The following is an 18,889-nucleotide window of genomic DNA, read 5'->3' as shown; positions in this document are numbered from 1 at the left end:
GTTATTGTAGCATCGGAGGTGTTATAGTCTCGAAACTTTGTGGAGAGGCTAAAACACAGAATTTCACCATAACCCACAAATCATTTCTGGAAATTCCACCTAGAAGTGTCTCAATTAGATTATTAGTCTATTTTTAAATATTTCCTAAGTCTAAGCTTAAGGAAAGTGGCTAATTAATCAGTATTAATAGAGAAAGGTGTGAATTATCTAGAAATTCACGTGGATCGACTGGGAAATAATCTTAACCCTTGATTAAGTTTCAATCTTGGCCGTTGGAGGTCCAACAGAGGATTATACGAAGAAGTCAATGGGTAGATGGAGAACACACACATGGAGATCGATTTCCACGGAGAGTTCGATTTTCTAGAGAACAGTAGCAGTTGTCGAAAGAGTTCGAGCCAAAGAAAGAAGAGTTGAAGTTTCTAAGTCTACCAGTTAGAAACCCTCCATGCACTTTACTGATTTATTGTACCTACTTGTTCTGTTACTTAACAAGTTATTTACAATGTAAATACTGAAAATAAACACTAGTGCATGCTCAACATATTACAGATCATCAACTAAAGGAAACAGAAACAATCACACCAAATGATAACGTTATTTTTGGACCAATGTCCCCGGAAAAAACTAATGCGGGAAAACTAGTGCAGCTATCTGAGTGTTTTCTTATTAAGCAATTTCAGAGTACAATCTGGGTGCCAAATTTAGATTTCCCAACAGAGAATTTCCTTGGCAGTAGTACCTCTCAGTCTGACACAAATGTCTCGGCTGAAACCCCGGATAAACCTTCCAGCAGCTCCTCAGCTCCAATTTGCCCCAGAAACCCTAGCATCTACCTTTCTGGAATGCATCAGCCTCTCTTTGCCCAGCGCTGGCCCTGGTCACCCTGAATGGGCTTGCGTCAGCCTTAGGAGGCCCTGTGTCAGCCTTCTGGCCCTCTACGTCAGCAACGCTGGCCTCTCTAAAGCACTGCGCAGATCCCAGCTGCCTCTGCGTGGCCCTGCGTAAACCCTGGCTGATGATACATCACTCTCTCTAGCTCCTACGCTGCTCTTCCGACACTATCTCTGCCTCTTTGTCTCTCTGTACTCAATGCCCCTCAGCTGCAACTCTAATCACTCATTCTATCTCTCTTAGCAAACCCCACTCTAGAGAATAGAATAAATGATCACTCTGGTGTGTTCTCCAAGCGACCCTCAAGCCTCCTCTTATACTTTTCTCGTTGACATATCAACGGCCGAGATTAAGTCCCTAATCAACGGCTAAGATTAGATCTGGCTTGATCCATGTCTTTTGGACCATTCTAACACAGTTTTATATTAATCAACATTAATATTTTAATTTCCCTAAGTTTAGACTTAGGGACTCCATTAAAAATATTAATTATTTTAATATCTCCTTATCTATTTAGAATCTGCCCAAACCCTTTCTGGGTATTGGAGATCTCATGTGCCCCAACCTCTCCACCAAATTTTGTGGCTAGAGCACATCCGATGCTACCACAAATCAACACTCCTTCTTAGCGAGGACGGTGCTCTAGCAATACTCCTCACTGAGTATTACTCTGATCATCCGACATCAGTGTTTGTGCTGATGCTAGGCCTGTTGCCCACCATCCTCTACACTGTTGTATCCTGTACTACTACCCATGGTTCTGACACTGCCACTGCTACATCTATACGACAGCTCCCTCTGCATCTGTGCTGCTGCTAGTCCTTTCTCCCAACACTGCATCCGCACTGCAACTCCTCTCATCATGCTACATCGTGCTGCTCACTACTGCACTGCAACTCAGTTACTGAGAAGTAACTGATCTCCCAACTCTGACCTCTCTATTGGGCTAGAGACACCTACTGATGTTGAAGCTCCCTCTGTCGCTGACAAGTGCTCCCTCTTTGACCTCTGTGCTGCTGCAACAACTCCCTACATCTCGCACCATTGCACACCTCTCTGTGCCATCCTGCACTGGTGCAACACTCCCGTGCCTCTCGCACTGCTGCAGCCTGCTAGCCTCACGCTCTCTCAGGACTCCTGCACTGTAGCTCTCTCTATCACTTCATCCGCATCCAGTCTTGCTACTTCTCTTCGGGGTTCCCGTAGCAAGGTCTAATCCAAGAGGTTGGGTACCTCGAGGATTCTGCCCCTCATCGCCTGTAGTCCGCCTGACTACAGCTCGATGTCTCCCAACTTTCGCTCAAGTGGTGTGTGTGCACTCATGGCATAGTCATCGTCTGTCAACACTTCCTTCTCTGCCCTTGCTGGCGCTGCCTTACTCTCGGAAGACTCTCCCTTACTCTTCTTCCTTAGACACTGGGTCGCATAATGACCCAGCTCCCCACAGTGGAAGCACTTGATCTTGGAGAGATCCTTCTTCTTCCGCTTTTCTTGCTTTCCCTCAGATGCTAGGGAAACATCTTCTTCCTCTTTGACTCTGATCCCCTTACTGTTGTTTCCCGCCTTTGACTGCCATCAGATCTCTTCTTGGCGAATAGCTGCCTACATCTCATCCCAAGGTGGAAGTGTCCCTCTGCCCAGTATACTCTAGACAAATACCTCCCAATCTTCTGAAACATCATTCAGGGTTGTCCTCACCATCAATTCCTGATCTGGCGTGGCTTCTATAGCATTCAACTGATCTCGGATCTCATTCAGTCCTCCGAGGAAGGTGTAAACCGGTTCTCCCTTCTTCATCTGATATGACCTCAACTGATTTTCTAGTAACATTCTTCTCTGCACGTAAGTATGCTGGTACAATTTCTTTAGGGCCTCCCACATCTCATTTGCCATTTCCTTCCCGGCAATGTGTGGTACTACATGATCCTTGACCCCGTCAAGAATGATGCTCTTGGCCCTCACCATTGCCCCCGTGTCCTTGTCATTCTCAGCTGGGTCGACTAGGATAGCTATCGTCTTCAAGGCGAAGTGCTTGACACGATTTCTGTCAAGTACGGATAAGATTTTGGCCTTCCAGACTGCGAAGTTTGACACTCCGTCTAGCCTGTCCTTGTCTCTTACTCCATGTAATGCCATGATGCTCTTCTACTTCCCTCCTGGAAGTTCTTGATCTAACTCCCTCTGAGTCTCGATTTCCCTCCTGGGTATCATTTTGTCGATGTCGAGATGCCCCCTACTCTAATCGTCTGTGCAACCACACCACTGATCCGGATTTCTCAGCTAGAAACCCTCAGTAGCAACTCCCTCCTCTTGGCCTTGCCTTGTCAGGTACTGTTCTGACTACTGTACATCACCAGCTCCACTCTGCAACGTTCCCACAACCTTCTAAGCCCCAGCACCCTGAAGGTGAGAGCTCGTAGGCTCAGCACAATCGCAGCACCAACAACCTGGCCTCCTCAACCCACTGCGTCAGCGCTCCTAGCTTCTATGTGGCTCTGCGTGAGGCTCCCTTTGCCTCCCCTAGCCTCTGCGCTACCTCTTTCTAGCTCACCCTTGATGAAGCAGGCATTGCGTCACCCTTCCCTTGTTGTTGCTCTACTAGAAACAACTTTTGTCACTTAGGACAGCTGTTTTCTGCTGCTATTGCTCCGCTTGGCTGATGTCCTCAGTTCTCCTGTGATCTGCAACCACGCTCTGATACCATGTTGAAGTTTCTAAGTCTACTAGTTAGAAACCCTCCATGCACTTTACTGATTTATTCCTACCTACTTGTTCCATTACTTAACAAGTTATTTACAATGTAAATACTGAAAATAAACACTAGTGCATACTCAACATATTACAGATCATCAATTGAAGGAAACAGAAACAATCACACCAAATGACAACGTTATTTTTAGACCAATGTCCTTGAAAAAAACCAATGCAGGAAAACCGATGCAGTTATCTGAGGGTTTTCTTATTAAGCAATTTTAGAATACAATCTGGGTGCCAAATCCGGCTTACCCAACAGAAAATTTCCTTGGCAGTAGTACCTCTCAATCTGAGACAAATGTCCCGGCTAAAACCCCGGATAAACCTTCCAACAGCTCCTCAGCTCCAATATGCCCCAGAAACCCTGGCATCTGCCTTTCTGGACTGCGTCAGCCTCTCTCTGCCCAGTGCTGGCCCTGCGTCACCCTGAATGGGCCTGTGTCAACCTTCTGGCCCTCTACGTCAACAACGCTGGCCTCTCTGAAGCACTGTGCAGCTCCCGGCCACCTCTACGTGACCCCTGGCTGATGCTACGTCACTCTCTCTAGTCCTACGCTGCTCTTTCGGCACTATCTCTGCCTCTCTGTCTCTCTATAACCAATGCCCCTCAGCTGCAACTCCGATCACTCATTCTATCTCTCTTAGCAAACCCCGCTCTAAAGAATAAAATGACTGATCACTCTGGTGTGTTCTCCAAGTGACCCTCAAGCCTCCTCTTGTACTTTTCTCATTGACATATCAACGGTCGAGATTAAGTTCCTAATCAACGGCTAAGATTAGATCTGGCTTGATCCATGTCTTTTGGACCATCCTAACACAATGTTATATTAATCCACATTAATATTTTAATTTCCACTCCATTAAAAATACTAATTATTTTAATATCTCTCTAACTGTTTAGAATCTTCCCAAACCCTTCCTAGGTATTGGAGATCTCATGTGCCCCAACCTCTCCACCAAATTTTGTGGCTAGAGCACATCTGATGCTACCACAAATCAACAAGAAGTAGAGACAGCGAGGGGCAAGGACATTGAAGTCGAAGGAATATTTTTCCAAACCCAGTGAGTACTTTGCAGAGGCCGAGATTTCCTCTAGGAGGCTACGTCGAGGCAGCGCAAAAGCCTAAAAAGGGAAGTTTGATTTTGCTGGAGGGGAAGACGTTTTCGGTTCCAGAGGTCAAGAAGAGTTTCCGGAGGGCCGTAGACGCGTTTTCCCGGCTAGCAGCAGGCAAGACGGCTAGATTAGCAGTCGATTCAGGCAACACGTGTGGCAGGCAACGCTAGAGTGACACAGAGCCTATGCAGGCCAAGTTGAACAACTAGCTTTTCAGTGGTCATACAGTGTCGGGATTGCTCGGAGTGAGGATAATTTCCCTCAGATAATTTTTCCCAGTATTTTCTCTGTAGGATTGTCAGTTTTTGGCATCCAGATTGTACTCAAAAGTATTTCACTGTTGCATAATAATATAAATCGTCCGCTGCTGCACCAATTTTCCCAAGTTGGGTTTTTCTGGGCACATTTGTTAAAAAATAATTTTGTCAAATTTATGTGTGTGCGCTAGTATTTCTCAGTTTCCAGCGCTAGCCTATTATTTTACACACTGTTTTTGTGAAGATTGCAGTGTGTTTATAACGTTGTTGCCGTAGCAATAAACTACTAATTTAATTAACAGTTCGATGAAATAATTCCAATTGCTGCAATAGGATTTCAGTAATGAAATTTTCACACACAGGGCTCTAAAGTAGTTTTTTCTTTAAAAAAAAATATTCTAGGTTTTCTTTCCTTGCATTTTTCTGAGAAAGTCTCAGATTTTTGGTCCAATGTTTAGGGTCTGCCCAAGCATGACACAGGCCCAGGCAAACCTAGGAACTATGAATCAATGTGGAAAAAGTCGAAGTCGGGATTAATTCGGCAAGGGTCCAAAAGTTGAAAAACTCGTCAAAGTCGGGAGTTTTTTGAAAAAGTTGGCAAAAAGTCGGCAAAATTAATAAAACACAAAATTATTCATTTTTATTTTATTTTTTTTAACATCTAGAGTATCCACAACATCAAATAAATGCATTTCCACATAAACATGTAAAGAAAGCTAATGTATAATATGTATATGAAGTCTAATGCTACATCACATATCAAAATAGTGAATCAACTCCTGAATTTTGGGTCCTGTTTGAGTCTCAACTCTCAAGAGTCAAAATATCAACAAAAAATATAATAAATGTATATCATGAGTCATCTAAAAGTCATCAAGTAATCAGTCACTGAGATCCTCTTCCCCTTTTAATTTTTGTTTCCGCTAATTGTATTAAGAAATAAGTCATGCATTTATTCAGTAGATTGTAATCTACTTGGGTAATAAGGTGTCAGGTGGTAGGTCCAATGAAAATTAACAGTGAGTATCACAGTAGATGTGAAAATTAACGCTTGGTGACTCCAAGCTGCTTATTTTCTGAGAAAACAGTAGATGTCAGATTACTAACCTAGCCTTGGCATCTATTATTCAAAAACTCTTGGAGGTAAAATCCACTTTTGATACATAACCTTTGCCCACATTTACAGGGAGTTCACCACTAAAGAAGATTCCCTTTCAAAACGTGCTCTCATTGCAGGAAGGATCTTTGTTGTCACAAGATTTCACAGGTACTTTGTTCCTGTCTGAAAAATGGGTTCTTTTTTTAGGCACTGGTTTTGTTTTTTTTGGACAGGTTGTTGCTATTTGATCTTCATGACCTCCTCTTTGTTGTTTCTTCTGGAAGCATTCAACAACTGTAACAATGTTTTTGATGGTGTGGGGTTCTTTCTACGAAACACTGTTGTATGCCTGTCCTTTTGGTACTTTTGTAATCTTTTGAAGGGGCAGTGGCTGTTAGAGTCTGGATCACTGAAAGCCTGGAGGCTTAGCCAATGTATACTTTGCTTTCTAACTAGAAATATGAAGTATAAAGATTTGTTTTTCCTTGGAAAACAAAAACAAATCTTAACCTCAAAACTAATAGATTACAAATGAGACTGCTATGCTCGCAGGAAGTATGACAAACAATACAATGCAATAACTTGAAAATGCATGGATGGAAGCTTCAATTTACAGTTTTTTCACCTTTGCGGCCTCTTTATCCGCAGCCTGGGAAGGGAGGCAGACTTTTTGGGTCGACTCCCGATTAAATCGGGAGTATAAGGAAAAAATCGAGATTTTTTCCTTTGTGAAAAAGTCGCCAAAAAGTCGGGGGATTAAATCGTTTAGTTCAAAAAATCGCGTTTTTAGGATTAAATCGGGATTTTTTCCAGACTTTTTCCACACTGCTATGAATACAATTGCCCTACATGTTAGCATGCCAATATGTTCTGACTGTTAACGCAAGTTGAGAAATCTAGTCAGCTGCTAAAACATTGATCAATCTAATTGAGTTTGGACTTATAATACCAAATGGATCTAAGCATCTAAGGGAATTGTAAATGTAAACACTGACCCATTAATAGGAATGGCGGTAAGCTCCAACTCCAACAAAACCTATAGAAGTAACGTGCAATTGCTTTAAGGCTCAAAAAAATTAGCTTGTGGCTGAGCTATTAATCTCTAATCACATTTTAAGCCAACCACATCGGGACTAGCCTCAGACAAGAACTGCCAAACAAATAGACAAATGAAGATTAAAAGTACGAAAAGATCTTCTACTGGAGTAGAAGATAATGAGCTCCAATGTTAACATAAATGTTAATACTTTATGTATTGAAGTGACCATGTAACATCTTATTAGTATTATTGGCATTTAGAATTCTCTCCAATTTCCAATTATGTCTGCTTATTATTATGTGTTGTAATGTCCTCTCAAATTGATGGGCAAATGGGGGATGAAATAACCTATCTGACCGTCTAGGCTACAGTCTTGATAAAGGGTTAAAAACCCAATTTTTCCCATGTTGGGGAAACATTGCGCAAAAGTTGTGTCGGCTGGGGTAAAAAAACCCAAAATTGCGGTTTGCACCCACAACCCCCACATTTTGGAGCCAATGGAAAAATTCAAAAATCTATAAATAGAGAAGAGTTGAGATCAAATCAATCATCATCAATTGTGGATCAAATCTTCTAATTTCTTGAGCTGTGGCTCTGAGGGTTTCAAGACCCCTTTTCTCTACTAATTTCAGTGGTGAAGGATTCCACCCTAGCTAGTAAAATCTTCTTTCTATCTTATGTTCTGTTCTGGAAAACAGGGAATCTATCCGTCTTAAGTATCAAAGTTTGGTGACAAGTCAGGGCAAGAATTCAATTCATGAGACTGTTCAAAGGCTGTTTTTTAGTGCATTCATCCTCTGTGACAGCTAAATCTCTGTAGCAGAATTGCAGGGAACTCTGGCAATTACAGTGAGGCCTATCTGAGGTGCATTTGGTTCTCCTAAAAGCAGTGTTGTTAAAATCGCGATAAAATCGCGATTTTATCGTAAAAGCGCGATTTTTTCATTTAGGCGATTCAAATCGCGATTTTTATACATAAAAATCGCCACTTTTTTTTATAACGATTTTTATCGAAAAAATCGCGATTTTTTGAAAAAATCGGAAAAAAGCGGGAAAAAATCGTTAAAATCGGGAAAAAATCGTTAAAATCGGGAAAAAATCGGAAAAAAGCGGGAAAAAATCGTTTGGCACAAAAATATTCATTTTTTTTTCAATTTTTTTAAAAAAATGAATATTTTTGTGCCAAACGATTTTTTCCCGCTTTTTTCCGATTTTTTCCCGATTTTAACGATTTTTTCCGCTTTTTTCCCGGCGCCGATTAAATCCCAATCGCGATGTGTGCAACACTGCCTAAAAGCACTATCCGTCATCTATCACTGAGGCAGCTCGGACCCCCTGAACCCACCTCTGTATCTTGGACCCACTGAGGCACACTGACGGGGGTGGTGTGTGTGTTAAATATTATTACTTATTCCTGTAGTGTTAGACATAGTAAAAAGACTAATATGAGCACTCAGAGAATGTGAGATCAACAAAAAGAAGAATTCTCCAGTCAGCAAGAATCCATGAGACGGCAACCTAGAAGAAATGATCTAACATATGCACAGATCCAAGCAAGTTGACAACTTGGGCAGCCTAGCGGGCCTTAACAACACAAGCATTTATGATTCTCCAAATTCCAATTATGTCTGCTTATTATTATGTGTCTACAATGATATAAGAAATCCTGCATGGTAGCAGGACCAAACATCAGCGTTTGGAAGATCAAAGGGCATTGTTGATTTATAAAAACCCATACAAGGGCATTTAAGAAATGCTTCGAATTGAAGATATATGTCAGCAAATCAAAGGCATCCAACAGAGGCAAGGCAGTGGGAGATACATAATTTAATTGCTATTGATTTTTAAGTTATTAAATTGGGGGGGTGGGGGGGGAGGAAGAGGGATATTAGATATTATTACTTATTCCTGTAGCGTTAGAATTAGTCAAAAGAATTAATACAAGAACTGAGAGAATGTGAGATCAACAGAAAGAAGAACTCTCCAGTCAGCAAGAATCCATGAGACGGCAATCTAGAAGGAACAATCTAACAGATGCACAGATCCCAAGCAAGTTGACAACTTGGGCAGCCTGGCAGGCCTTACCAACAGAGGCAGAACCATAGCATGTGAAGGCTGTGTGGGAGATCATCATCACCATTTGGAACTTCACATAACATTCAGATCATCCAAGATGAAACAATGATGAGAAACACTCAAATCAATAGCTTAAATTCCACCGGAAAAAACTTTATTCTAGGTATCGAGTTTAGCATTCTGGAAAAAAAATTCAAGCTGACCCAGTTGTGCACAATGCACCAAAGTCAGATCCAAACTCCAATCTCTGGAGAAATTTTACAATGATAAAACAGCATTCATTAATCTACAACAATCTTTCATGACTTACTGCAAGAATAGACGCTGCGCGAGACTCCGCAGAGTAAGCATCAATATATTCAAGCCTTTTATATATCTGTTGAAGCCTCTCAGATGTATCCTTATCCTCAGTGGCTCCATTGACCTTCAAATCACCCGTTCCAGTAGCAACATCCTTGTCAACATCTCTCTGGAATTGCAAAACAATGCACTTCAGAATCATCCAATCACAGATGTATAGGACAAACATATATAATTTTCACGGGATTGATAAGAAAACTAGAGTATTGGCCAAAGCATAGAAAACATCCATTAAAATCTATAAAAAGACCATTTAAAAGATGAACCACAAAATACCTGCTGTGGCACCAATCTAGCTTCTTCCTCCAAGAGTTGAGTTCTCTCCACGTCAGAGTTTAGAACACACTGGAGTGCAGTAATATCATCACCAACTACCTCTTGCTCTACGTGTAAAATTTGGCAGAACTTGGGGATACCATCAATTGCATGCAGGGCCATATGTCGTAGTAGTGTTGTTTTCCCTGTACCATTCCTTCCAATCAGACCTGAAAAGGCAAGGATTATTAGAGACAACGTTATGTTAGATTCAAAAGAAAAAAGGCTGGAAATTTTTGAACAAGAAAGCCTAGAGCAGTAACCAGCTAAGCCAAATGGAAGAGGAGAAAATTGAAAATAATTAATGATTAGGCCTTCTTAGGCAACATTTCCATTTACCATGTATCATAAATAAACTGATATCTAGAAGATATTCATGCCCTTAGCAGAATAGTGCAAACAAACTGAAATTATTTAAACAAAACAAAACAAAACATAAATTCAAATTTCTTGACTTGGATTTCTGATTCCCTTCTGTACAGTGACGAAAGAGACTAGTCACTAAACACAATTCCAATCATAACGACAAACAAACAGGAGACATATAAGGACCCCTGTTCAACTGATTTCTGTTCCTAAACACATTATCACATCAATTGGCAATTTGATGGTTAATATCATACTTCGATTGAAATTGGGAGTGTTGGGCAGTTAACCAGGTTGACGAAAGCAGGGTATTGTCTTAGCCCCCACCAGGATTCAAATCTCATGATAGTGGCCAGCTCACCACCGTAAGTTTCTCACTTGGATCTCCAATGGCTATCTCAGCCCTCTGAAAAAATTTGGCCCACCTCTTCACCAGCAACTTGGCACTGCGCCTTACCCTCTCATAGCCTCAGCTGTTACAGCAAATTCAGCCCTGGCAAATCAGCCTCTCCAATAAATCGACCTCCTTCTCACTTCAGCAATTCAACCTCTTGGAAATCTCTAGAATCAACCTGCACTAGTCCTCCTCTGCTGTTACAGTGTGCCATACTTCGCCAACTCTCTTTGCATGGGCCTTCAGAACACTGCTGCTGCCTGCAACAGTTACTACAGGTCCCTCTCAGAGCTGTCACCTGTGCAAATCTCAAATCCAACTGCCTTTCTCAGAAACCATGCTCCAATACAATGTTAGATTTTTGGGCACTAGACTCATCGCATACACACACACCAGATCTAGTAACAGTCTCAAATTAACTTTAACTCAGCTATTTAACTAAAACACACTGATGTGCCTTTAACCAAAAACAAATAATACACTGTGGAACTTATAAAACCAGCAATTAGATCATGCATAGTAAACGTATTACACACAAGTTCTGCCCAATCAACAGTTCTTCGCTAAATTCTTCTCAGAACCTACTCAAACTCCCTTACTGGGATAATGGCCCTCAAGGAAATCACATATACAACAATTACCCTGGATCTGATCTAGTGGATCAAGCTCTAGATCCATCCTTGATCTGGCTGATCTAGTTCTCCTTTGTTGCTTAGTGCTCTTTCCTCAGACTAGGCACAACTAAGTAATTCACTCACAGCAAACCTGCAATATTACTCATGCAGATCTCCTTTGTTGCTCCATGCTCTTTCTTCATACCCTACCCAGCCCTCTCAACCTTGCTCGGCCCTCTCAAGCCTTCCAACACTCTTGACCTTGCTTGGCCCTTGGCCCTGCCAGCCCTCTCAGCTCTGCTCGGCCCTATTGACCCTCTTGACTCTCTTGTCAACCACCTTCCACGGACCCTCTTGGCCCTCAAAGGTTTGAGGCCTACTCAGCGTTCTCCACAAGATGCTCTCTTGTCGAACACCTTCCACAGGCACTCTCAGCCCTCAAGGGGTTTGAGGTTAAGTTGCATGAAACGGGAAGCGATACGAAACGCGACCTCCCCAAATTTTGGAAACGGGGAAACGTGAATATATATATATATATTGAAAATATTTAAATATATATATATATATGTGCAATCATAAAGCATAAATGATACATTATAATCTATTACACTTAAACATTAAGATTTAATTTACATCACATTTACTCATGAATGATCACATAATGAAAATAAAAATATCGGAATATCCAAAAGCAACCTTTATTATATATCCAAATCTCAAAAACAGCCTTTATTTATATTAATATATGAGGCTGCAAGTACAATAAAGACTATAAGGCTGCAAGAGAGAGATCCAAATCAGGGTTTTCTGCATCCACATCCCATTCTTTAGAAGGACCACTGTTGTATTGGGAGTTTCCTCCTACATAGTCGAACGACCTTAGTGCTCTTGATTAAATACACGTTTCATACCCTAGTGCCCTACATGATCTTGATTATTGGGAGTTTCCCCTGCATAGAGGACTTGGTTCTCTTGATTAAATACAAGTTCCATACCCTAGTACATGATAAAATCCAATGGAAACATTGCAATCCCTCCAATCCTGAAATCCTGAAAAACAAATAAGTCTGCTGGATTTTGAGTGAGATCTAAAATTCTACTTTCTCCATATGAAATCCAATGAGGGCGAAACCACTCTCAAACATCCTGAGTCATTTCATGGTAATGTTAAAAATTTAAGTAAAAGGATGAAAACGAAAAATAAAGGAGAATATCACTTTTACTTTAAGAATTTAACATTACCATGAACTACATATCCCTCAAACTTCCTGATGAACTGCATATCAACACTACGGCAAAAATTCACTTTTATAACTTTAGACACGCATCTAGAAGCAACAAGAAGTCACTAACATACCCTAAAAGTAAATTAAAAAACAAATTTAAAAAAAAAACACACAAGTTAATGAGGAAACGTGGGTCGTACGGCCCTGAAACGCGTTTCCTGCCGTACTGGCCACGTTTCCATTTCGGGAAACGTGGCAGTACAGCCGGAAACGCGTTTCACGGCCGTACCAAACGTGTTTCCGCGTTTCGTACCCGTTTCCATACGGAAACGGACCTCTATACCACGTTTCCTGCCTACTCGGCCTTCTCCTCACCAAGATGCTCTCTTGCCAATCACCTTCCACAAGCCCTCTCGACCCTCAAAGGTTTGAGGGCAAGATGCTCTCTTGCCGACCACCTTCCACATGCCCTCTCAGCCCTCAAAGGTCTAAGGCCTACTCGGCCTTCTCCTCCACAAGATGCTCTCCTGACTATCACCTTCAATAGGCCTTCTCGACCCTCAAAGGTTTGAGGCCTACTTGGCCTTCTCCACAAGATGCTCTCTCATCGACCACCTTCCACAAGCCCTCCAAGGTCTAAGGGTCGCTCTGCATTCTCCTAGTAGAGCTTGAAGGAACGTCTCGCTCCTCCTCCAGATCTACAGTCCATGTCCCTGTTGTTGGTGTTGCTAGTCCATACTCAACCCAGTGTTTTGAAAACCGTTTTTAAAAACCGGTTACCGGTCTAACCGACCGGTTAGCAAGGCCGCCGGTCTAAACCGGCCAAAAAACCCGGTTGGAAAGGCCATTTCGCCATTTTTTTGCCCTAACTGGTGAAAACCGGCCGGTTTAGGACGGAACCGACCGGTTTGTATCAAACCGGCCGGTTCTGTCCTAAACCGGCCGGTTTTAGGCACGCCCACTGTAAAGTTATAAAAACATATTTTTGACTGTGTTTTAGGGGTTTTGGGGGGAAACTAAGGGTGTTTCAACTCTAACAATGTTGGAAATTAATGGTAATGTTAAATTCTTAAAGTAAAAGTGACATTTCCTTTAATTTTCATTTTCATCCTTTTACTTAAATTTTTAACATTACCATGAAATGACTCAGGATGTTTGAGAGTGGTTTCGACCTCATTGGATTTCATATGGAGAAACTAGAATTTTAGATTTCACTCAAAATTCAGCAGACTTAATGGTTTTCAGGATTTCATGGTTTGGGGGTAAACAATGAATGCAATCGGAGCTCCAAATGATGAGCAAAACTCCTGATCTAGATCCCATTGTGTTGGACGATATTGATCCAACATCAGAATGGGTGGAGGAGACTGAAGAACCTGTGTTTGAGGCTGATTTTGATATCGACATGGCTTTAGCAGGGGATGAAGCAAATTATGTGGTGGCATCAGAACCAAGATCAGTAGCGGCATCAAGGAAAGACAAAGAACCAATGGAAGGCTCTAGTCATGCAGGTCGACAAACTTGTGCTTCCATTAGGTTCACTTCTATTGTCATTGGTGGCATTGATACTGAGGTTGCAGATCAGGCTGAGGCATCCTCAGACTCTGAACCAGATGATGTCTATGTAGCTCCTGATGACGATCCTGTGTCTAGTAGTGGTGATGAACTTGATGATTGATCATGTGTACACTGTAGACTTGTAGTAGGCCAATGGCCTCATAGCTTGCAGCATTGTTTTTGGACTTTATAGGCCATTTAGAGCCTCATTTCTTATGTATTTTGCTATTTTGTCGATAACATGTATTGCACTCGGTGCCATTTTGATATATTCACCTTTACATCGTATATAAATGAGCAAACTTTGCATATTTTGTCTCTATTGGCTTGGAATCATGGTTTTACATCTTAAAAATAGTTTGTTTCATTAAAAATTAATTATTTAATGTATTTTCTTAAAACCGGTTCGTTTAGACCAAACCAGTCCCGGTTAGACCGGTTCCGATCGGTAAACCGATTCATTAGGTGGACCGGTCCGGTCACCGGTTCCGGTTTTAAAAACATTGACTCAACCTTAGGAGCCTCTTGCTTCTGATCCTCTACTCGTGTTGGCTCACTTGGCCCTCTCAGCCCTTCACGAGCTCACTCGGCTCTCTTGCCAAGCATAACACAACAAGAATGAATCACTCACCCTTGCTCTTATACTTCTCCAAGGAGTGTAATACCATGGGTCATAATATCATGGGTCATCAAGTGCAAAGCCCCATCACTTAGCCCACTTGCCCCACACATGAGAATACTCTCGATGCTACCCAAACATCAACATGCAAGAGCATGGAAACACACATGGGGGATAGGGGAATGTTGAGGTCCCTTGCATAGAGGGGCTCATCTCTAAAATTTAAAAAAAAATCCCAACCTAACAATCATCCCATGTAAATTCATCATTATGCAATGTATTGTTTGCTTGCATTGCTTTTTTACTTTTTATGCTTTTTTAAACTTTTGGAGTTTCTAGAAAAAAATCACGGGAGTATTTCAAGACATCCCACTTTTCGAGGGTGGGGGAGAGGGTGCACCCAAAAGCCCCCCACTCTGTGAAATGTGTGATGCACATTGGAAAAAAATATTCAATATGTGTTTCGCCGAGTTTTGCAAAAAGGGGGCCATGGTGAAACATTTTGTCAAGTGCCTCCCATCCCAAGGGTGTGGGAAGCACTGGGGTGCCACCCTAACCTTGCAAGACATGTCCCTGTGGAACACTATGATTAAATCAACATGAACATGTGTGCCAATGATAGGGTCCACTTTACTAAAAAAAAATTACTAGATGTCCTCCCCAACCAAAACCCCCCATGATATCAACAAAACATAAAGCCCAACCTAGGGCACAAAACCAACAAGGGATTATCACATCAAAATATATCATCCAACCTTATAAATGTTAGATCAAGAAGGAAATATATATGGTACCCCTCTTCTAACACAAACCTAGAAAAAGAGACGAAAAAAATGGCGGATCCGTGCGTTCTCCCCTCTGCTATTCCGCTTTCCGGAGCTGCGATTCACCCCTCAAAGAAGCTGCCCTGGCACTTCGTTCAGCCGACCAAGAGAACTAATGGCGGAAAGCATAGCAAGGTGGACGCGGGACATGCGAATGGTGGTGAAATCGCAGGCTGCCTTGGACGCAGCAGCCGAAAGGAGACGCCGGGCATCGAGCCACCCCTGAACGCTCTGCAACGCAACCGTGGCTTTGCCCGGAGGGAGGCCATGAGTAACAGGAACTCGAAGCTCCCTGAGCCTATCAATGTCCTTGTGGGTGAGCGTCTGAGCCTCCACAACCGCATCCAAACCCTATGTAGGGCCGGAAAGCTCGAGGATGCCACGCTCGGCGTCAAGCACAGTCTTTGCTTCAGATCTGACAAAAACCAGCCAGATCCGGTTACCCAGAAGGCAGAACAACCCACGCTCTGGCCAGATCCAGAGATCTGTACACATCCTGGCCAAGATTTTGCAGGTCTGCTCCCCCGGATGGGAAATGGCCATGGCAGATCTGCGCTAGGAAGCTCAAAGCCCTCACTTGACTCCTTTCAGATCCAAATCTCTCAGCCTACAGGCAGAACCATCATGCAATGGGTTAGCCCTTCAGATCTGGTGCAGGAACTCAAACTGATTCTAGAGCGCAGAATGGGGATCCCTTCAAGCTTTCAGCGTCTCCTCTTTCAAGGTAAACAACTTGAAGACCCTTTTCCCCTCTCTGCTTATAGCATTTCCAGGAACAGCTCTGTGGTGGTAACCCTCCGTTTGAGAGGAGGTGCAGTGGGACAGTCTTCCTCTTCTCGGCCTTTCTCATACAAAGATGTTGTTCACTCTGAGATCCCCAAACCCCCGGAAGTCCTTAAATCTAAGGCCTTCTTGGTTGACAAGATTGAAGAAGTACCCTCTATTGAACTCATTCATGAAGATCTGGCTTCCCAGCTTCAAGAATTTGCAGAAAGAGCCATCATTTGCAGATTCAACGGATTATGGCCGCGATCTCAGGATCTCTATGCATGGGTCCATGCAAACTGGACACATCATTGTAAGATCTTTTTTTGTTCGAAAGGTTATTTCATTGTTTTATTTGACAACAGTAAGCACTATGAAAAGGCCTTAGCAGAAGGCCCTTGGTTCATGGGAACTGCAGGACTATTCCTGACTCCTTGGTTCCCAGATTTTGATCCAGCTACTGCAGTCATTACTAAGACACCTGTATGGATCCGGCTTCCCAACTTACCTGCCCACCTATGGAGTACTCGTGTCTTCAGAGCCATAGGAGACACCTTGGGCAGCTTCATTCATGGTGATTTATGGCGGGAAGCCAAAGGTCTCTACTCATATGCAAGAGTATGTGTGGAATTAGATCTGAGCAAAGGACTTCCAGAACAAATCAATCTCAAGATTAACGACTTCGTCTGGACCCAGACACTGGATTACGAGAATACTGCTTTTCGGTGCCGCCATTGCCACCAATCTGGGCATTTGCAGAATACATGCCCATCTCGCCCAGCAAAAAAGAACAAGGCCAACGACTCCAAGCCCAAGGCTAAACGATGGGCTCCTTGTTCTCCTCCTCCTGTCGTGAATTATGATTCCTCCAGCTCTGAAGATGAAGATAGTGATGAAGAATTGAATCAGCCGCCTCATTTCGTGGCCCCTCCCACAGATGGTCTGGCGCCTTCCACTGACTCAGCCATTGCTCAGAAACGTGTCCACTTGTCCTCCTCCTCTGATTCAGAAAAGGAGGGCTCTCCGGTGGAGGACCCCAATCTTCAAGTTGTTATTGCTCATCCACCCCAAAATGGTTGGGTTGAAGTCAAAAAAAGGAAAGGGAAAAAGCTTCGTGTTGATTCCTCTACCCTTTCAGGGTAGGAATCACTGCTTCTTTAGGTTACCAGCTCTACCCTTTCAGGGTAGGAATCACTGCTTCTTTAGGTTACCAGTGACTTGTTGTAGCTCCTTGCTTGCTTAATTCCTTCTCCGGAACCGAGGTTGATAGTATTATCATTTCCGGTTGCCGGTTTTCTGCCTCTCTGGAAGGTATCCTCTTGTACAATATTTTTGCTTAATAGAATTAGTCTTAATCGAGAAAAAAAAAAACACAAACCTAGAAAAAATTACATCACGAACATCATCAAACAAGCTTCCACCAAGGTGGTGTGTAGCAAATTTATAATATTGAGTTATATCACCTAGGAAAATCCCACTAAGGCAACATGCATCACCAAGAAGGGATTATCACATCAAATACATCATCCAACCATATAAAACGCTAGATCGAGAAGGAAACATAATTGGTACCCCTTTTTTAACTCAAATATAGAAAAACTCACATCAACAAGGGTACTAACATTATCATACAGGTTTCCACCAAGGTGGTGTATAGCAAATTTATAATATTGAGTTATGTCATCTAGGAAAATCCCACCAAGGAAAAATGCATCACCCCATCACATCAACATCATAAGAGAACGGAGCATAAGAAAGTGTTTGCCCCATCCAATCATTGAGTATACCCCCATCACACATCCAACATATGGACCTTGTACAACACCCCCTTTTGGTGATAACCAACATCATAAGATCGACACACATAGTTGCTAGGACGCTCCATGAAGAAGATAACATATGAATTAACCAACATGTGTATGTCAAGAGAGTGACCTAATGAAAGATGCACCTAAACCGTGATATGACCACCAACCATGACCATCCACCAAAAAGAGAAACAACGCTCCTCTAAGTTTCATGGTACGGGGAAACAGAAATATGTATCTAAAAAGAATCTTGCTAGAAATGTGAACCCCCAAAAATCAAGAAACAGGGAAACATAATATATATATTTCATAAAAGTATACTAAAACTTTGGAAGAAAGCATTTAAGTTTTAACATTATAATTTAGAATACAGATACAAATTCATGAATAATGAGTAAGTGCCAAGGCCCAAGGCCCAAAAAAATCATGCTACAACAAACACCTACATATCATCAAAATCATTGCCAATATTGGGATCATCATCATCAATATCACCCTATAAGCTTTAAAGTAAGAAAGAAAAAGCTTAACATGTCAAATCTAGATTCTATTTGAGTGATGGGTACACTTTTACTAGGGTTGTGATAGAGGAATTTGTTGAAAAAGGTACCAAGGAGGTGTTTCCTAGTGTTTTTTGCCTTTGGCCTAGGAAAACACATGAGACCCACTTTTTAGTGTGACTTTATGAGTTATTAAAGTCGTGTGGATTTTTAGTCACTTTATGAGGTACAAACAGTACATGGTACCTTATGATATTAAAGTGACTTTATGAGAAAAAGTACATGGTACAAAAACAAGTTACAAAGTG

At 42.1% G+C, this 18,889-nt stretch overlaps 1 protein-coding gene across 1 annotated transcript in view; it reads right to left on the bottom strand.

Moving 5' to 3' along the window:
- Positions 1–18,889, bottom strand: part of LOC149150401 (ABC transporter F family member 3-like) — a 183,165-nt gene that overhangs the window by 61,514 nt on the left and 102,762 nt on the right. Inside the window, exons 4-5 of the mRNA XM_089442782.1 lie at positions 9,870–10,078; positions 9,544–9,702 (exon numbers count right to left, since the gene is read on the bottom strand). Of these exons, the coding sequence (XP_089298908.1) occupies positions 9,544–9,702; positions 9,870–10,078 (368 nt within the window). The remainder of the gene's footprint in view (positions 1–9,543; positions 9,703–9,869; positions 10,079–18,889) is intronic.

The sequence above is a fragment of the Pinus tabuliformis genome, chromosome 9 (genome assembly GCF_031772625.1).
Source record: "Pinus tabuliformis cultivar Carrire ecotype Pingquan chromosome 9, CPIR1, whole genome shotgun sequence".
NCBI lineage: Eukaryota > Viridiplantae > Streptophyta > Pinopsida > Pinales > Pinaceae > Pinus > Pinus tabuliformis.
This window is presented reverse-complemented; position numbering and strand designations above follow the sequence as displayed.